Consider the following 16637-nt stretch of genomic DNA (forward strand, 5'->3'; position numbering starts at 1 on the left):
CAAGGGGTGAAGATGAAACTGGAATGTTTTTAAAAAAGGATATCATCCTTCTCATCGCCCCTGGGGCACTTCCCAGGCACATCTGAAAGGTGGTAGCTTCAGTGGGCATGCCTCTGGCCTGAACATCAGAGTAACTTTCTAGGCCTGGAGAAGCTCATGACCAGCTATCTGAAGGCCATACAGAGAAGGAATTTTATAATTGCAGAGGGTCATGGACTAGAAAGAAAATCCAGGAAGACAGTTTAAAGTCCAGTAGGAGTGGTCTTAGGAGCCACCATTGCCATCATGAGAACAGAGGTTCTGGGCAGGCTGAGGGGTCTGGATTCTGGCATGAACTGCTGTTCCACCACAGGGCTGGCCAGGACAGCAGGAGCAATAGGGCTGAGGGGTTGACTCAGTTAGTTGGGGTGAAGAGAGAAAAGGAGAAACAGACTGTCCCAGGCCTGTGCTGCACAGGATGTGGGAGGGGAGCTGGATTGTGGCTAGGAGCCATGAGAAGGCCTCCCCCAGGGCTGAACCCATAAATCTGCCTGGGACCAAGTATCTGCTAAGGGACCCTGGAGAGCTTGTCCAGGGCTGCTTTTGGGCAACTAGAGAAATCTGAGCAGTGTTTTTCACAAGACCAGAGAAGTCTACCTCAAATGTCCTGTTAGCAGCATTTCTCCCCCAGCCTCAAAACTGAAAAGCTCAGAGCAGAGGGGATTCAGGACAGACTGAGCCATAGGGTACAGGAAGGGAGAATCAGAGCGTGCATCTTTCACCTTGGTTAACACAATGCTGCCCCTGAAGAGATGCTAGGTTTCAGAGATTTGAAACCACAATGAACCAGAACTGGTCCCTCCTCAGATGAGGAAGAACATCTGTTCACCAGGAGAGAACTCTTTATCCTGGCCAAGGGATGGCGTTAGTGGACAACAGCAGTTGAAGACAGTACAGAAGCCCAGATTACAGGTCCAGTGGTTTTTATTCCCCAAGAACAAAGACACAGGGGGAAGAAATTCCAAAAGGAAACAGAAGCACAGATGACAAAATGACAGCAGGTGGCATGGCTCAGGAGTCAGAGGGATAGCTGCTCCAGAGGGCCTGGCAATGGCGCTAGTTTCTTTGGATTAACAGTGGAGGGTGGGGACTGTGATGCGGAAAACTTTTCTACTTTAAACAAAGGAGATAAACATTCCTCTCTATTCTGAGGCCTCCCAAAGGCACCAAAGCCTTCCCTCTCAAGAATGGAGGTAGGCAGAGGATGAGAGGGACTAGGGTGTCACAGACAACTTGAGATTAGTCACAGGACCCCCTTGTGGCTGACGAATTCTGTGCTTAGATGGGATTGCAATGAAGCAATAGCAAGGCCAAGGCAGCTAGCGTTATGGTACTACAGGTAATCAATCTTGCCAAATTGGGCCATAGGGCAGTTATAACCAGAAACACTGTTGCTATTCACTTCAGAGGAGCTTGGCCATGCTAAATTAGAAGGCATTGTCATCTTCCCAGATGATTAACTTCTATCTGCTTTTCTGGCACAATCCTGCCTCCTGAAAACCTGGTCCTCTAGAGGACAGATTCATGAGGGAAAAGGAAAAATCCTGCCCAATCCTCACAGCCCCATAATGGGACAGCTTCCACTACAGGTTAGAACTTTAAAAACAAGGACCTTGGTGTGGGATAGGTCCTCCAAGTCCTTAAGCATCCTTCAGAACATATTGAGTGAATCATTCATGTACTATGTACTACGGGGTACCCTCTGGTTGCTGCCAGCAGAGTGTGGAGAGGCTTAGGTCCTGAGTCAGATCACAGTGAGGTCTCTTGGAGGACGAAGGTGGGGCTGCTGGCCTGGTGGGCTGAGCCTTCCTTTTCTTCCATGGCCTCCTTGTCTCGGCTGCCCCATAGCATGCCATTACTCATCTTCTCTGGGAACATAGCAGTGTCCATCGGGAGGCCCTGGAGAACACATAGACTTAAGGCGAGTGGCTTGGAGTGAATACAAAGAAAGGGGTGCTGAAGGAATTAATGCGGAGAAGGAGGAAAGACTCTGCTGGGATTCCTCCTAGATGAGAAATCAGTAAAGCCAGAAGGAGGGGGGTGAGCAGGGGTGAGGATGGGGAGAAAGGAAGGAGCAAAGCACAAGCCAGGGGGAGAGCAAGACTGTGGGATGGAGGTAGGGCACTCAGCGCTCTGGCCTCCTCTCTGGGCCTGAGAGCCTTCTCCCACAAGCCAGAGCTCCGTGTGGAAGAAGCTGGGGCAGGTACATGTGTCCATGCTTAGGGAAAAAAATTGGGGGGGGGGGGCGGGAGGGAAACTGGAAGGTCAGGTGCAGTCTGTGGAGAAGGGATGGGAGAGGACAATATGGACAACGCAGGCACTACCTGGCTATAGCTTTTGCAGGGAAGTCGCTTCTGGCAGCACGAGGGCAGGAGTGCAAAGAGCTTTGGCAACACGGGGTAAATGGTCCGAGGGTTCAGGGTCCGGCCCCGCATGCCCCCTAAAGCCAAAGGTGCTTCTGAGTCTCCTACTGGGTGACTAGTCCATACACAGTAACCCCTGTCTTCCGGGGTTACACAGTTCTCAGGCCCCCGGCCCACCTCCCAGATCTTAGGCAACAATCTTCACTGCTATAGACACCCAAGTGCTAGAAGGGCAGGGTGTCACCCAGATTCCAGGTTCTCTGAGCCCTCCCTGGGCCCCTATCCCACACCCCTCACCGGTGAGCAGACTGACAGTCAGGCCCACCACAATGACTGTGGTGGAGTTATGGGCACTGTACCACATGTAGGACAGGGAATAGAGCCGCTGCAGCCCTGTGGGCCTGGAGGAACAGAGAGGTGAGGACAATTAGCAATTCAGGACGGGCACTCCTCAGGCACCCAGCTCCACCCACCTATAGGAGCCCAGGGTCCTCGGACCCAACACCCAATGCTTCCCCAAGGCCTCTGGTGGCCTATCCCTTGTCCAGGCTCTTGGGCAACCCCTCAGAAATAACGCTCTTCCTAAGAAGAAAGTGAGCCCACTCACTTGGAGATGGTGGTCAAGGGCATCAGCGTGGTCACAGTGATGGTGGTCAGATTGCTGGGCAGGGAGAAGTTGGACCCATTAAGGGGAGAGGGTGCAATACCAGAGCCCATGCTGGTCACTATGCTCCCAATGCCGATCCAGAAGGCCATGATGAGTCCAGCCAACAGGCCCACTATGGCTCCCTGCCCAGAGACATGTCACAAAGGCAGCCCTCAGGGGACAGCCTTCACACCAGACCCCAGCACTCATGGTGAGAGCCCTGCCAAGCCACTCTCCCCGTCTGTCCCCCTCCATAAGACCACTGAGCCGGATGGGACACTCACAGGGGGGTTGGCACAAGGAAAGAACATCCCAAGGCAGAAGAGTCCGAGCAGCGGCCCCCCGACCATGCCAAAGATGCTGATTGCTGCCTGGGGAGAACACACAGGCTCAGAGACCCCCAGTCCATCGACAGAGAGTACGGCCACCAGTCACTGCTGCGGAGCCTCGCTTGTCAGATCTTTCTGTCTGTCCTTCCACCTGGAGCAATCGTAACTCGGGATTCCAGAGGGCAGGAATGGTTATTGGCACGGTCCCCCTCTTAGATCTCTGAGCTCACAATGTCCAGGAATGACACTGAGGCTTTTGGCTACTTGAAAGTCTGTTCCATAGTTAAAACTGGGCCATGAAAGAAGAATTCTGACACCTGTCCCCTCTGTCTTTCCCCTCAAAATAGTCTTCCTATCTCAGTCCATTCGTTTCCTTTCCTAATTACCTACTTCCCTCCATAATCATTACCTGCAGCACAGGCCCCATCTGGGAGGAAATATAGGCCATTCCCAGACAAAGCAGTCCATAGCCAAAGGCTGCGGAAAAAGGAGAAGGAAAGAAGCAGGTATGAATTTACACAATAAAAAAGCGGGGGAAAAAGTAGAGCAACACTCCCCCCGCCCCCCGGCCAAACCACCATCCCTGTGCCCTTGGAGGCAGAGGGCATATTATCTCATGCCCCAGCTCCAGGCCCCTCCCACACTGTCCTCACTCTTACGTGAGACAGATGTCTACGGGAAACGCTCTGACATGTAAACAACCGTGGGGTGAAGGTTGTATGCTTCATTAGTGAAGTGCTGAGCCCAGCATAAAGCAGGCGCTTTAAAGCAGATTAAAGCTGGTAGCCATGGTGTGTCTGGTGGTAACCAAAGATTCTTACAAAGAACAAGACTGAAGGGATGAGGAAATATAATCTCACCGATGATTTTGGAAAGCCTGGTAGCCCAGGCTTCAGAGTACTCAGGGAACGAGGGTCGAATCAGATCTTCCATCGTAACAGTTGCCAATGAATTAAATGCTGAAGATATGGTGCTAAAAAGGAAGAAGAGAATGACAAGCTGTCCTGACTCTGGCAGCTGAGAAAGGAAACACCAGGAAGAAACTCTAGCTCCATTAGAAGGATTAGCACCCGAAAGGTGAAAGAGAGATGACACATGCAGCAACAAAAACCATCCTCAGGCGACGGCCAAGGCTACCTCAGAGGAGACCTGGGAGGCAAGGCCACTGTCCTTCTCTGTCTGTGGATACAGGATTAGTTTAAGTACATCAATTCCGGGTATAACAAAAGGAGTGTCTCTAACCAAAAAGAGGGCATCTCCTGGGACAGGTTGTACGGTCCTGCACAGATGAGCTGTCCCTTGTCATTCGCTGATGGGATGAGCACAATGAGACTCTCAGAGGGATCCCCTCCTCCCCTGTTACTTCGTACCAAGCAGGGGTCAGTTTCACAAGCCTGAGGGAAATGGCCAAATGGGTACCTGAGGGAGCCACTGAAGAGGCAGGCAACAAAGAGACCAGGCAGGCCCGGCAGGCCTTTCAGGACATCCATCACAAAGTACAGGACGAACTACAAGCAGAGCAGAGGTGCGCAGCTCTCCTGAGAGAGGATCCCTTCCCAGGGCAAGATGCTACAGAGGCGGTGCACCAGGAAGGGGTGCCAGCCACTGAGGCATCTCTGCCGACCCAAGTGACTCCACAGGAAGTGGAAAGAAAACGGGCTCTGGGAGAGAACGAAGCAGTTCACATCCACATCCCAGCTCAGCCTGATTAGCGGTGTGGCTGAGCACGTGGGTACCTCGATGAGGCCACTTTTCTCCTCAGTGAAATGAGGCTGTTGGGAGGCTAGGCGACACCAGGTGTGTGAAAGCTTCCAGCAGAGCTGGTTCATGGTGGGCAGTCACTAAAGGTAGGTCCCCACCCCCAGCAGGGTGAGCACTGCAAAGAGGTGACGCTGGAGCTGGGATCTTCACCAGCTAGATTCCTAGAATCTCAGAATGGGAAAGGACTTTAGATCCATCTCTTGTCCAGAGCAAAAGTCCTTTCTGCATCCACCCAGACACCCCTTGGGGCCCAGACTGGTACCTCATGGGCATAAGTGGGGGCCCGGGAGGCCTTCTTACCTGGTCAGGAGCCGCTTGGGTCTGCTGGGTGCTCATGGGATACTCCTGGTAATAGGCAAACATGACCAGGCCAATGAGGCAGCCCATGCAGAGGGATATCTGCTGACAAGGGAACACCGCATAGCAGGAGCTGCAAGAGGGCCAGCGCCGAGGGGAGACATGGGGTGAGCAGACACCCCCAGGCACTCCCAGAAAGGGGGCCATGTGCTAACCCCAGTAGGTTTGTGTGTATCCCATCCCCACCCCAGTCCCCTGGAGGAACCGGGCTGCCCCTTCCCAGCCTTTGCTCCCCTGCCGTCCTGTCCCTGCACTCACAGCACAGCAGCCTTCTCCGTGCGGGAGCTGAGGTAGCGCTGCACCTGGGCCTGGTTGACCCCATATAAGGAAAGCATCATGAAGACACCCCCAAAGGCCAGGGTCCAGAAGGTGTGCCGCACGAAAGGGTCTGGATCCAGCCTACAACAGATGCCACCCAGGCCCTATGCCACGGTCTGAGGCAGACCCAGCCCTCCCTGCCCTCCTGGAAACAGAGACACCAGGTTCTAGGGCCAAGGGGCACAGTGCAGCGAGTTGGGGGCAGTGGTCCCACTTCTCTAACTCACAGAGCCACCCTGGGTAATCAACACTTCCTGGCCCTCAAAACCATCCTAGCACCTGGGATCACAGTACCCCCTGCAGCGCCAGCATCCTGCCTGTCTCAGTGCCCCATCCGAGGCTCCCACAGCTTGCCTTCTGCTCACCACAGCCCTGAGATCAGGCCCGGATGGGCTCAGCTCCAGGCACTGCAGACCCCACCCAGACAAGAGGTGTACTTACTCGATCCCAGAGATGCGGTCGTGCTGGGAGGCCACCTCCCACACACGCCCCAAACCGCCCACCTTGGCTGAGCCCACGATGATAACCACCAGCTGCCCTAGGAACATGACCAATGTCTGGAACACATCTGTCCAGATGACAGCCTTCAGCCCACCCTGCAGGGAAAAGACAGCACAGCTGCCCAAATGTCTTCTAAGCCATCCACTACTGAGGACATCAATCCACTAGTGAGGATACTATGCTGGCTTCTAGGAGCATAAATGCTAAGACCCTGGTGAAACCATTTCTATCCCATCCCTTACCTACCCAACAGTCTCACCTTATCCCAACTACCTTCTCATGCCATCCTATCTCCTGCCATACATTATCTCATCCCATCTCCTACATCTCATCTCATCCCACCCCTAGAATTTAATCCTATCATCTCACCCTCCTTCTTGGCTCATTCTTCTTCTTCCTTCTCCTCCCATCTCTCCTCTTTATTTCACTTCATCTCCTCTCATTCCCTGGGGACGACTACACTTACCAGAGCAGTATAGACAGTACAGACAATGCCTAGGGCCAGCACTGACAACCACAGGTCAAAGCCAGTCACTGTAAGCAAATAAAAGTCACATTCATATTTCTGGCAGAGTTTCCCAGTGGGGAAGACAGAGAAGCTCTGAAAAGGATAGCCAAGTCTTAGAGATGAAGCATGAAGACACTGGATATTAAAAATAAAATAAATCATTAACCACAATGGAAAAAATGTCTGCAGAGCTCTACTAAAAGGTGTTGATTAACAAATTTCTACGAGGCAGAGTAAGTCCGATTACTTTTCAAGTGCAGTGAACTAAGCCTGTTTCTTCTTCTGGCAGAGGCCAATCCAAGGGCCCATACAGTGAAATAGCTCCTGGTCAAGGCCAGATTCTTTCCTGTACACTCTCTCCCACCTGCCCCTCCCAAAAGAGTTTTCCCAGCCCAACACGGCTGGAAGTCAGGGGCAGTGACCCCTCACCTGCATTGAGAGCCAATGATGGTGCATAGAGCACAACCCCCATGTAGATCACCTGTTGGGTGTGAAAAGGGAATGTGAAGGGGGGGAAGGGATGAGGGTGGGAAGTGAGGGAAAAGATGGCTTCAACATCCCAATGGCTTCCCCTCACCTAAGCTCACATGCCCCCCAAATTTAGGCTTGCCTTCACCACAGTATCTGTGCTAGAATAGGATAGCAGGATGTGTCTGGGAACTTTGGTGACAATGATCCCCAGTAAGAATTTCAACACTGCCACTCCAAAAACAGGGAGGCCACAAGTGTCTCAGTATGCCTAACTCCAGGTACTCCTACCATGTCTCTGGCTCAGTTTTTATCCTCCTTCCACTTACCATCTGAAAGATGAAGGTCACAGTTCCACAAATCCGCACTGCTTTATTGAATCGGAGCTCCAGGTACTAGGCGAAAGATTATAGAAAAAAAAAAAGTATTTCTCCTTTCCCCACACCCATGATTTACATACAACTTCACTGAAGAGGCCCCGAAACATGAGGAAATTTCCAAATTCTATCCACTCTAGGCCGAACTCAGCAAAGCACCCCTACCCTCACCTCCCTCAGGAATAATTTGTAAACACACATTCTCTGAGACCCAGGTTCCAGATCCATCATATGCACCCTGTTCCTACTCTCTGTCCCTGACCCCGGTGGCCCCACAGGCTCCTCCGTTCCTCTCCACTCACCTCATAGGCACTGGTGAGATGCAGGCGGTAGAAGACAGGGATGAAGATATGGGCCGGGATCAGCAGCCCCAGGAAATAGCAGCAGCCCAGGAACCAATACTGGGTCCCAAATCGGTAGATCTCGGATGGCACACCCAGGAGCGCCACCGCTGACTGGAAGGTGGCCAGCAGGGACAGCGCCACGGGAATGCAGCCCATCTTGCGGTCCGCCATCAGCAGCTGGCCGATGGTATGCCGGCCCCAGCCACGACAGGCATGGTAGAGCCCAATGGCAAGGGAGAGAGCCAGCAGCAGGGCAAACACCACATAGTCCACGAAGGAGAAGGTGGATGTGCCCATGCCTGTGCTTGAGGTTGGGAGGAAGGGAGCTGAGGTACTCACTGCCATATTCATGTCCACAGTGTCCCTGGCCAGTAGTCAATGGCTGCTCATGGGCTCTGGGCTACCAATTAGCTGGTCAGCATCAGACAGTGGCTACAACTTGGCACCCAGTCAGTCTCACAGCCTTCCTCCTCTACTGAATGACATTGTCCAGGGTGAACTGCAAAGAAATCAACTCCTAGTCAGGCCTGTCTTGCCTGCATGCCACACGCTCTTGGGCCTTCTGCCCCACACCCATCAGATGTGGACTAGTCAGCTAGGTGGTAGCCTTGAAAGTCTGGAAGTCCTAGTGTGGGTGCAGCAGGAGAGGATGGTGAAGAGAGAAGCAGAAGAGTGAGACAGTCAGGAGAAAATAACTTGACCAAAATCTTGGGTGTGCAGAACTGTGAATCTTCCCAGGTCCCCACCCCAGTAATGAAAGAAAAATCAACTCTGAGTCAAATTTCTTCTCAGAAGAATTCCCTGCCCCCACTTGCAGACACAGACCCAGTTACTACAATTCACTAAGCCAAAGGCCCAGCCTGGCGCCACAGACCAGCAGGGAAAAAGAAACAGAGAATAAAGTCAGTATTGCTTCGTCTATCTCCCCTGTCTTCAGCGCCCACTTCCTGTTATCCCCAACATCACCCCTCCTAACAGCACCCCTTCTCAGCACTGAGCACCAGTGGGGCTGACTCCGTGGCTGCCCCAAATGCCATTCTAGGCATCCCCAGGTCAAGCCCTCCATGCCCAACATTCTCCCCAATACCACCAGGTAAGCCCTGCTACCTACTTCTCAGCCCCTCTACCTGTTACACCATAGTCAACAGTAGATCCAGGAAGGTTAAAAGGGTTTAAAAGTCAGGGCAACATGCTGGAGCCAAAGGTTCAGAGTTAGTATTACAGGGCCACTTTGGTGAGATGCAAACCAGCCAGAGTCAGTGGTCCTATCCTGCTGTGAGTAAACATCTACCCGGAGAAGTAATCCCTGTTCTAAGGTAGAGCAGCCTGGAGGACCTGTGTCTGAGGCTGGGTAGAGGCTGAGGGTCTGACTGTGTAAATGGCTCAGGTGAGATTGGGAATTAGGGGAGGGATGAAGCTCAGCAGCTCCTTGTATTGGCCCCTTCAGGGAACCAATCACTATGAGCCAAATAGCCCTATCACGGGAGCTGGGACCCTATGGGCCCCAACCCCAGCTCAGCCCTAGAGGCTCCAGAATGGGGAACAGGGAGTTCACATTCAGCAGCATTCCTGAAAGGATTAGACTTTTATTGTAAGTCACATTTTGCTGACTGTGTGCTGCAGTTGGAAAAGGAGGAAGCTGAGACAAGTCAGGAAAGTTGCTTTCTGACTCCTGCACAAGAAATACTCATGCTCAAAGAACACACACTACCCTCGGAAGAAAAAGGACAGAATCACTGTATTTCAAGACTTAGAGAATTTTTCAGTGATCACTATTACAACCCCCTCATTTTACAAAGAAACTGAGGCCCAGATAGTTCATATGGCCTTTCTAAAAAAAATGCCATATCAGAACCCAGGCCTAGCAATTCCCTGTCCACCCTGTTTTCCATTTATACCATGTTGTCTTCAGAGGCAAGCCCCAGAGGTAATTGTTGGTATGGGGGAAAAAATACCAGAGAATGCCATGCAGTTAGGCAGTCTAACGTGTTGACAATTAACATTTTTGAACATATGCCATGTAACCCAGCAGTGTGGTCAATGTTTTGTAAACATTGATAATAATAATAATAAAGAAAGAAATAACGATAGCTAGCATTTTCAAAACACCACTTCAGGTCAAGCGCTGTACACAAACACTCTAATTCTCACAAGTGAGGTTTAATTAGAGAAATTAAATAATGATCAAGATTACATACCATGATATAAAACAAGGAAGGAAGAAAAAGTACTGTCTGCACTTACCAGAGATCCTGTATTCACTACTTCCAGGACCAGGTAGCAGCAGAGTGTTAATCATAGTCAGTCATTCAGGGAACAGAGTTTAGATTTCGACTAACCTAGAGACTACTTGAGCTCTGGCCCATGAGGCAAAAGATCAGCCTGGCTGTCTTCTGCCACACTGTGCTCTTGGCCAGATGTTGTCTAGCTGGCAAGGTATAGCCTCACGCACACCAAACCTGAACTCTGAACCTCCTAAGGGAATAAGAGCTGGCAATTCTTGGGATCACATGTTCCACAGAGTCACAGATGCCAGTCCCCCAGAGCCGTGTCCCCAAAAGGCCACTCTGGTTCAACATAAAGACGCCCTGGACCTTCGAACAATGGATTATCTTGAATTTTCTACCTCCCCTTTGGCAAATTTTTACTGCTATGATAGGAATGATAGGAACTACAGTACTGAAGAGCAAAAGGAGGCGATGTCTGCTGTGTGCAAATAAGTTAGTGGTATGCATGGGCAGGTAGTTAGTAAAAAGAAAAAAGGTCCCAGCACAGACTGCAGGTACACAATGCCCAGAAACAGAGACCCTCTACAGCTGAGGTAAAACGGCAGGGCTTCCTGATATGAGAAGACTTCTGGATGGTTAAAGAGAGAGCTGAGAAAGAGAGGAAAAGCCTGATCCAGTAACAAAGCCTTCATTAGGCATGATTCTAAGAACAAGGCAGTGCTCTCTAAAAACTCTACTGACCCAAACCCCCATGGACTTGCATCTTTCTGAGAGAACAGGAGCTTAAGTAAGAGCTGAGTTGTTTTTCTAAAATCATAACACACCGAGGCACAAACAGCCAGCTGTGGGGGACCCCTTTGAAAAACCGTAACACACACACAGGGAAGAGAATCTTTCTCTGCTCCCCCGCTTCCCAACCCCTCACCTTAGTCATTCTCTGCACTGGATTGTTTTGACTCCTACAAAAGGCAATGGGGCCATGGCAAGACCAACCATCCCCAAAAGTTTCCTTCAAAATCTGTCTTTGTGCCTAGAATTCCTGAAGCTCTGAAAGGATTTAAGGGCCTTCATCAGAATGCTAATAAACTACTAATGCCTTAAAAATATCCTTTGAGAAGATGTCAGATATCTGCGGGTATGTGGAAGGGGCCAGAAACCCTGAAAGAAGCTGGGGCCGGCTGCTCAAAATGAGTTGTTCAGTTAGCTCTCATGAGCTTTCGCTGGCCAGAACCAAACCAACACACCGTCCCCGCGGGAGAGGGGTGACCCCGGAACATTCTGGGGCAGCGCTCTCCTTCCCCTTACCTCCGTGGCTCAGCCAGGGCTAAAAAGGCTCTTTCATTCTTCCTAGGATCACCATCGCTCACTTTTTCTGGGGAGGCAAAAGCAGGTGAAGAGTTAGGGCACGTGTATTCCGCCCCCACCTCCTCCCGCCAGAGCTTCGGACGCCGCGTGGTCTCAGGACTGAGGTGAAGGGGACTGGGTGCCCGGGGCGCCCTCAGGCCCGTCTCCTCCTGCCTGGATTTTCCCTTCGCTCCTCAGTCTTTCATCACCCTTACTCTCTTTCTTTCCTTGCTTCCCTCCTCCCCTCCATATGCGAGTTGCCGAGACGACCACGTTGCCGCTGGTACCTTAAACCCCGAGCCCCACGCGGAGGCTGGCTCGTTCCACCCCTCTGCTGCCTGGCACCAGCCCCGCGGCCCGGCACCAACCCCGCCGCCTCTCTCCGGAGTGTCTTCGCACCGGCCTGCCCGCCGGCCCACCTGGTAGGTCTCCACGAGTGAGTGTGGCGACCGAGTGACAGCCAGGCCTGCAATGTGAGCGTCGGCTGACATCCGGCCCCGCCCCCTACCCGCCCCGGCCGCCATGTTTACTGAGGGCGGATGGAGCTTCAGCAGAAACGTGACCTCGGAGTCCAGGCTTAGAGAAGGCAAGGCTGAGGAAGCCTGCAATCGGCTTAGAGGAGCCGAGCGGCGGCGAGGGCGACTTTGCTAAAGGGGAAAAGAGCAGGGTGACCATTCTTCCCCAGAAGGAGGCCTGAGGGCGCACAGAGAAGAGTGCTGACCTCGGCCAGCAGCAGACGGCCCCAGCCCGCCCAATGCGACTGGACCGGCCGGCTCGACACGCCCCTGGGAGAGGGCGAGACGCACCGGGGGCGGGGCCATCGCGCGCAGATTTCGCGAGCTGCTGAGAAAGAAAAAAGCCGGGCCAAATGGCGCGTCGCAGGCCCGGCGGTCCTACGAGCCTGGTGCTCTGTGCAACCGCCCTGCTCCTCGCTCTGGGGGTGGAAAGGGCTCTGGCGCTACCCGAGGTACCGAAGCAAGTCAGAGGTCGGACTGAAGCGGAGTTGCGGGCAAGCTGGTGTATAGCGTTCGCACGCCCTGCCCCAGCCGGCCCGCAGCTCAGATTTCGTCCCTGAAGCCTCCTTCCGGGCCTGGCTCCGGAGTTCGCACGCCTCCTGGCGCCCCCGCCCTGCCTACCTTTAAAGACTTGAAATTTGACCTCCTCACTCAGTTTTTGAAGAGCTTGAAGCTTGTCTTTCAACAGAGCAGTCTTGTGGCTCTTCTGTAAGCTGTGCGCGCACGAATGCAGTATTTCGTGCGTGGGCAGGACTTTACTTTCCGGAATGTTCGATGAGTTCATTGTGTACCTTCTTGTTCTTATACACCCGGTCAAACCGGAGCTGTCAGATTGAGAAGTCACTGGAGAGGGCATAATAAATATGGTCGAATACTGTTTTTCAAAGATGAAAGTATTTTCTTGGAGAGGGCTGGTAATGGAAGTGTTTGATGCGCTGCTTTGCCTCTAGGGAAAGAAAGATATCCCCTATCCAACCGGATAAAAGGTAGGACAAGAGCCACTTCCCCGCCCTTTGTTAGAGAAAAGGAGAGGTATATTGGCAGTTAACTCTGGATCGCCGTTCTGTTCTTGACTTTTCTTTCTGGGGTCCTAATAGGTTTCTCTCTTCTACAGATATGCATCCAGTGCCCAGGGAGTGTGCAAAATTTGTCCGAAGTGGCTCTGTTTTGTAAGCAGACCCCGAAGCTAATGTTGTATGCCCGCTGCTGCTTCAATCAGAAGGGCGCCATCTTGGGGTGAGGGAGAACACATCCTTGGATAGGGGAGGGCGGGGGAGTTTTCAGAACAGAGTCCACAAGGCTTGTTTGATAGACTTGGCTTAACTATTCGTGCCTATATTGGCGGCACCTTTTAAACCATGATTCATTCTCAGACTTTTAAATCTGTGTATCATTTTTGGCTAGGAAACAATCCTATAGTTTTTTCTGGTTAAAGCTGCATAAAAATCATAATTTTTACCTGTTTTTTAAAATTTTTTGATAAGCTGTTATGCTTCCGGTTTTGTTTTGTTTATTTATTATCAAGTCTTTGTATTATTCACTGAGTGTCTCCAGTTATTCTCCAAGACATTATGCTAATACAGTTTTCTTCCCCTTGTGATTAATTCGTGTTTGAGGCAAATTCCCCTCACTGTCCCTTATGCTAGTTAGTCCCTCAGATTCACTCCTTGACCCTCCGCCCTTCTCCGTGTACACTCTGGAGAATCCACCTATTCTTATGGCTTCAGCTATAACCACCTCGTAGGTGTCTCCCAAAACTAGTTCTCTCAGTGTCCTTAACACCTCTCAGAGCTCCAGGTACGTATGGGTACTTCCAACTTATTATTAAACATTTCATCTGGAATGCTTCACCTTCACTTCGAACTTCCCCAAAACCAAATTTTTCCATTACCATTCTCTTGGTTTTAAGACCATATTTATAACTATTTCCTCAGGATAAAGTTCAAACCATGCATTAGACATTTGATACCTACCACAGACTGGTCACAATCCACCTTTCCTACATTATTTCCAATTATTTGTCCAGTCAAACCCCCAGTGAGGGTCTGGCTTCAGCCAGATTCACTTACAGAGGCATTCTACTTTTGTTTCTTTGTTGTTTTGGAGAGCCTCTCTCTTTACCTGGAATTACCTTCTTTCACCAAATTAGGACATAGCCATCCTTCAGTTTTAGCATTTTTTGTGAATGTTTCCCACTACTAAATCCCAGAGTAATAGTTTCTTTGACTTCCTCTAATCCTTAGTGTCTGTACCACTCAAATTTATTTACACGCTGTACTGTTATTTCTTTCATATTGTAATTTAACGTTTATATTGTTTTTGGTGATTTTCTTGTTCCCCTACTAAATTGTAAGCTACTTGAAGGCTAAGATACTGAGTTAGACTTTATATGTGTGTGTATAAATATATATACTTTCCCAATGTTTTGCAATTAGTAGGCATACAGTACATATTTGTAGAATAAAGGAACAAAAAGTGATAGATATTGAAGACAAAATAATTGCAGCATGGGTCCGTAACGTCCAGGAGCTTATATCCAGCCTGTGATAGATAATGTACTTTGAGGATATTTTCATTTATGTGACTTGCATCTTTTTTTTTTTTTATTCGAAAGCCCTTTTTGGATCTGAGACTCGTAATGCCATAATATGAGATCCACTAATCTAGACAAGGAATAAATTTCTTCTCATATGTGTACAGATGTGAATCCAATATGTGTACAGATGTGAACTGACAGGACATAGTACTTATTAGAACAGCATTGACCATTAGAACTTTCTGCAAAGATGGAAATGTTCCATATCTGTCTGCCCAATACAGTAGCCACTGACCACATGAGGTGTAGCCAGTGCCAGTGAGAGACTGAATTTTTAATTTAATTTTAATTAATTTAAATTTACATAGCTACATGTAGGTAGTGATGATTGTATTGGACAATGCAGGATTACAACATCTACCACAGCACCGAGTATGTGGCTCTCACACAGGCTGTTTTCAATTTATACTGATAACCTAAAAGGGAGTTGGGTATCAAATACAAACCTTGTCATGAATGAAGAAGAAGGACATACAGTTACATTGATTACTTTGTTTCCTCAGGCTGGATCTCCAAAACTGTTCTCTGAAGGACCCTGGTCCAAACTTCCCTCAGGCACATACTGCTATCATCATGTAAGTGGTTAGGTCCCCTCCCTCCCAGAAAATGACTATGGCAAAGGGTTGATGAGACAGTCTTTGGGGATGGACTCCTAAAAAGATGGATGAGTATTAATGTCTAAGTTTACTCTGGATTACCAGTCTAGGAAGATGTGTGAATGGAGATGGGTGCTGTCCTGAGCAGAATGCTAACAGTGTGTGCTTTGCAGAGACCTGCAAGCAAACCCCCTCAAGGATGACTTGGTTAACACCTTCCATGGCTTTACTCAGCTCCAGACTCTGTAAGTACAGGGTGTGGGGATTAGGGGAGAGAATAAGAGGAGTAGTGCTGTGAGCTCAGCGACTTTGGGTTGAATATATTATGACAACCTGTGTTGTCTTCAGGATACTGCCACAAAATGTCAGCTGTCCTGGAGGTATTAGTGCCTGGAATACTATCACCACTCACACAGACAAGCAAACCTGCCAAGGGCAAAGGAACCTTTGCAACAGCACTGGAAGCCCAGGTATGCTGTCTCATCTCTGCCCTTCTGGCAACTGCCTTTCCTCTCTTACTCATTTTAGATCAGAAAGACTAAAATTGCTTAGGTGCCTTTTGTTCAGAGTTCTGAGGCTCTAATTGTTTGGGAAAAAAAGTTTTAGAATATATTGTTGTCATTATGTTCTGATTATCTATAGTGATGTTTACCACTGATCTACAAAGGATTGAGAGAACCTGAATTGAAGCAGATATTTAAGAAATTTATCTGATGAGATCCAGTGATGTTCTCTGTTTTTCTCTGGCTGCCAGAAATGTGTCCTGAGAATGGATCTTGTGCTCCTAATGGTCCAGGTCTCTTGCAGTGTCTTTGCGCTGATGGTTTCCACGGCTACAAGTGTATGCGCCAGGTGAGGAATGAGGCCTTAGAGAAAAAAGCATAGAGCAGAAACCTGTCTCAAAGAAGAGCCACAAGACCGGAAGCTAATGCACGTCACCCAGGGGAGCAAAGTTAGAATTGTCCTGAATGAGGGAACAAGTGTACTAGCAGGGAACTAGGTGTTAGGCTGTAGCCTTCAGTGTAATGCTCAATGAGAGTTGTTGGACTGTTACTTACAGGGCTCGTTCTCACTAATTGTGTTCTTCGGGATTCTGGGATCCACCACGGTATCCATCTGCATTCTGCTGTGGGGGACCCAACGCCGAAAAGCCAAGTCTTCATGAACCACATGGGTCCCCCTAGTGACCTAGGCAGGCATCATCCAGGCCGAGGACGAGGTTGGAAGGAAGATGGAAAATTGCCCTATTCTCAAGTGTTGTGGATACCTTCTCCAGGGCTAGAGTACCAGTTCCCGTTTGTGTTGTTGACTATAATAAACACTTTTTTCCTTGTCATTGTCATGTGG

The 16637-nt window shown here is 50.0% G+C and overlaps 2 protein-coding genes across 6 annotated transcripts; one reads left to right on the forward strand and one right to left on the reverse strand.

The window, feature by feature from the left end:
* Positions 1–945: 945 nt before the first annotated feature.
* Positions 946–12832, reverse strand: SLC5A6 (solute carrier family 5 member 6). 4 transcript variants are annotated; one of them, XM_010591986.3, is made up of 17 exons: positions 12720–12832; positions 11545–11611; positions 7970–8510; positions 7620–7685; positions 7252–7303; positions 6781–6848; positions 6255–6409; positions 5754–5894; positions 5439–5568; positions 4797–4885; positions 4238–4350; positions 3787–3854; positions 3333–3419; positions 3010–3191; positions 2700–2803; positions 2364–2479; positions 946–1938 (listed from the first exon to the last, which is right to left on the reverse strand). In XM_010591986.3, the coding sequence occupies exons 3-17, from the start codon at positions 8360–8362 to the stop codon at positions 1789–1791; spliced, it is 1914 nt and encodes a 637-aa protein (XP_010590288.2). In that variant the 5' UTR covers positions 8363–8510; positions 11545–11611; positions 12720–12832; the 3' UTR covers positions 946–1788. The 4 variants fall into 4 exon arrangements, with proteins under 4 accessions (XP_010590288.2, XP_010590289.2, XP_003411984.2 ...); XM_010591987.3 differs by lacking the exon at positions 12720–12832 and adding an exon at positions 12003–12049; XM_003411936.4 differs by lacking the exon at positions 12720–12832 and adding an exon at positions 11871–11996.
* ATRAID (all-trans retinoic acid induced differentiation factor) lies at positions 12396–16626 on the forward strand. Of its 2 annotated transcripts, none has more exons than XM_003411937.4 (7): positions 12396–12550; positions 13213–13334; positions 15198–15269; positions 15464–15535; positions 15639–15760; positions 16045–16142; positions 16351–16626. In XM_003411937.4, the coding sequence occupies exons 1-7, from the start codon at positions 12452–12454 to the stop codon at positions 16453–16455; spliced, it is 690 nt and encodes a 229-aa protein (XP_003411985.2). In that variant the 5' UTR covers positions 12396–12451; the 3' UTR covers positions 16456–16626. The 2 variants fall into 2 exon arrangements, with proteins under 2 accessions (XP_003411985.2, XP_010590287.2); XM_010591985.3 differs by lacking the exon at positions 12396–12550 and adding an exon at positions 12965–13084.
* The last annotated feature ends 11 nt before the right edge of the window (positions 16627–16637 follow it).

Source organism: Loxodonta africana, chromosome 12, assembly GCF_030014295.1.
Source record: "Loxodonta africana isolate mLoxAfr1 chromosome 12, mLoxAfr1.hap2, whole genome shotgun sequence".
Lineage (NCBI taxonomy): Eukaryota > Metazoa > Chordata > Mammalia > Proboscidea > Elephantidae > Loxodonta > Loxodonta africana.

Excerpts from the sequence above, each read along its gene's own strand:
- ATRAID (XM_003411937.4), top strand. The coding sequence starts at position 12,452 with ATGGCGCGTCGCAGGCCCGGCGGTCCTACGAGCCTGGTGCTCTGTGCA. Across the intron at positions 12,551-13,212 it reads GGGCTCTGGCGCTACCCGAG|ATATGCATCCAGTGCCCAGG; the intron begins GTACCGAAGCAA and ends TCTCTTCTACAG. Across the intron at positions 15,536-15,638 it reads TTTACTCAGCTCCAGACTCT|GATACTGCCACAAAATGTCA; the intron begins GTAAGTACAGGG and ends TGTTGTCTTCAG.
- SLC5A6 (XM_010591986.3), bottom strand. The coding sequence starts at position 8,362 with ATGAATATGGCAGTGAGTACCTCAGCTCCCTTCCTCCCAACCTCAAGC. Across the intron at positions 6,849-7,251 it reads ATCATTGGCTCTCAATGCAG|TGACTGGCTTTGACCTGTGG; the intron begins GTGAGGGGTCAC and ends ATTTGCTTACAG. Across the intron at positions 3,192-3,332 it reads TTCCTTGTGCCAACCCCCCT|GGAGCCATAGTGGGCCTGTT; the intron begins GTGAGTGTCCCA and ends GTCTCTGGGCAG.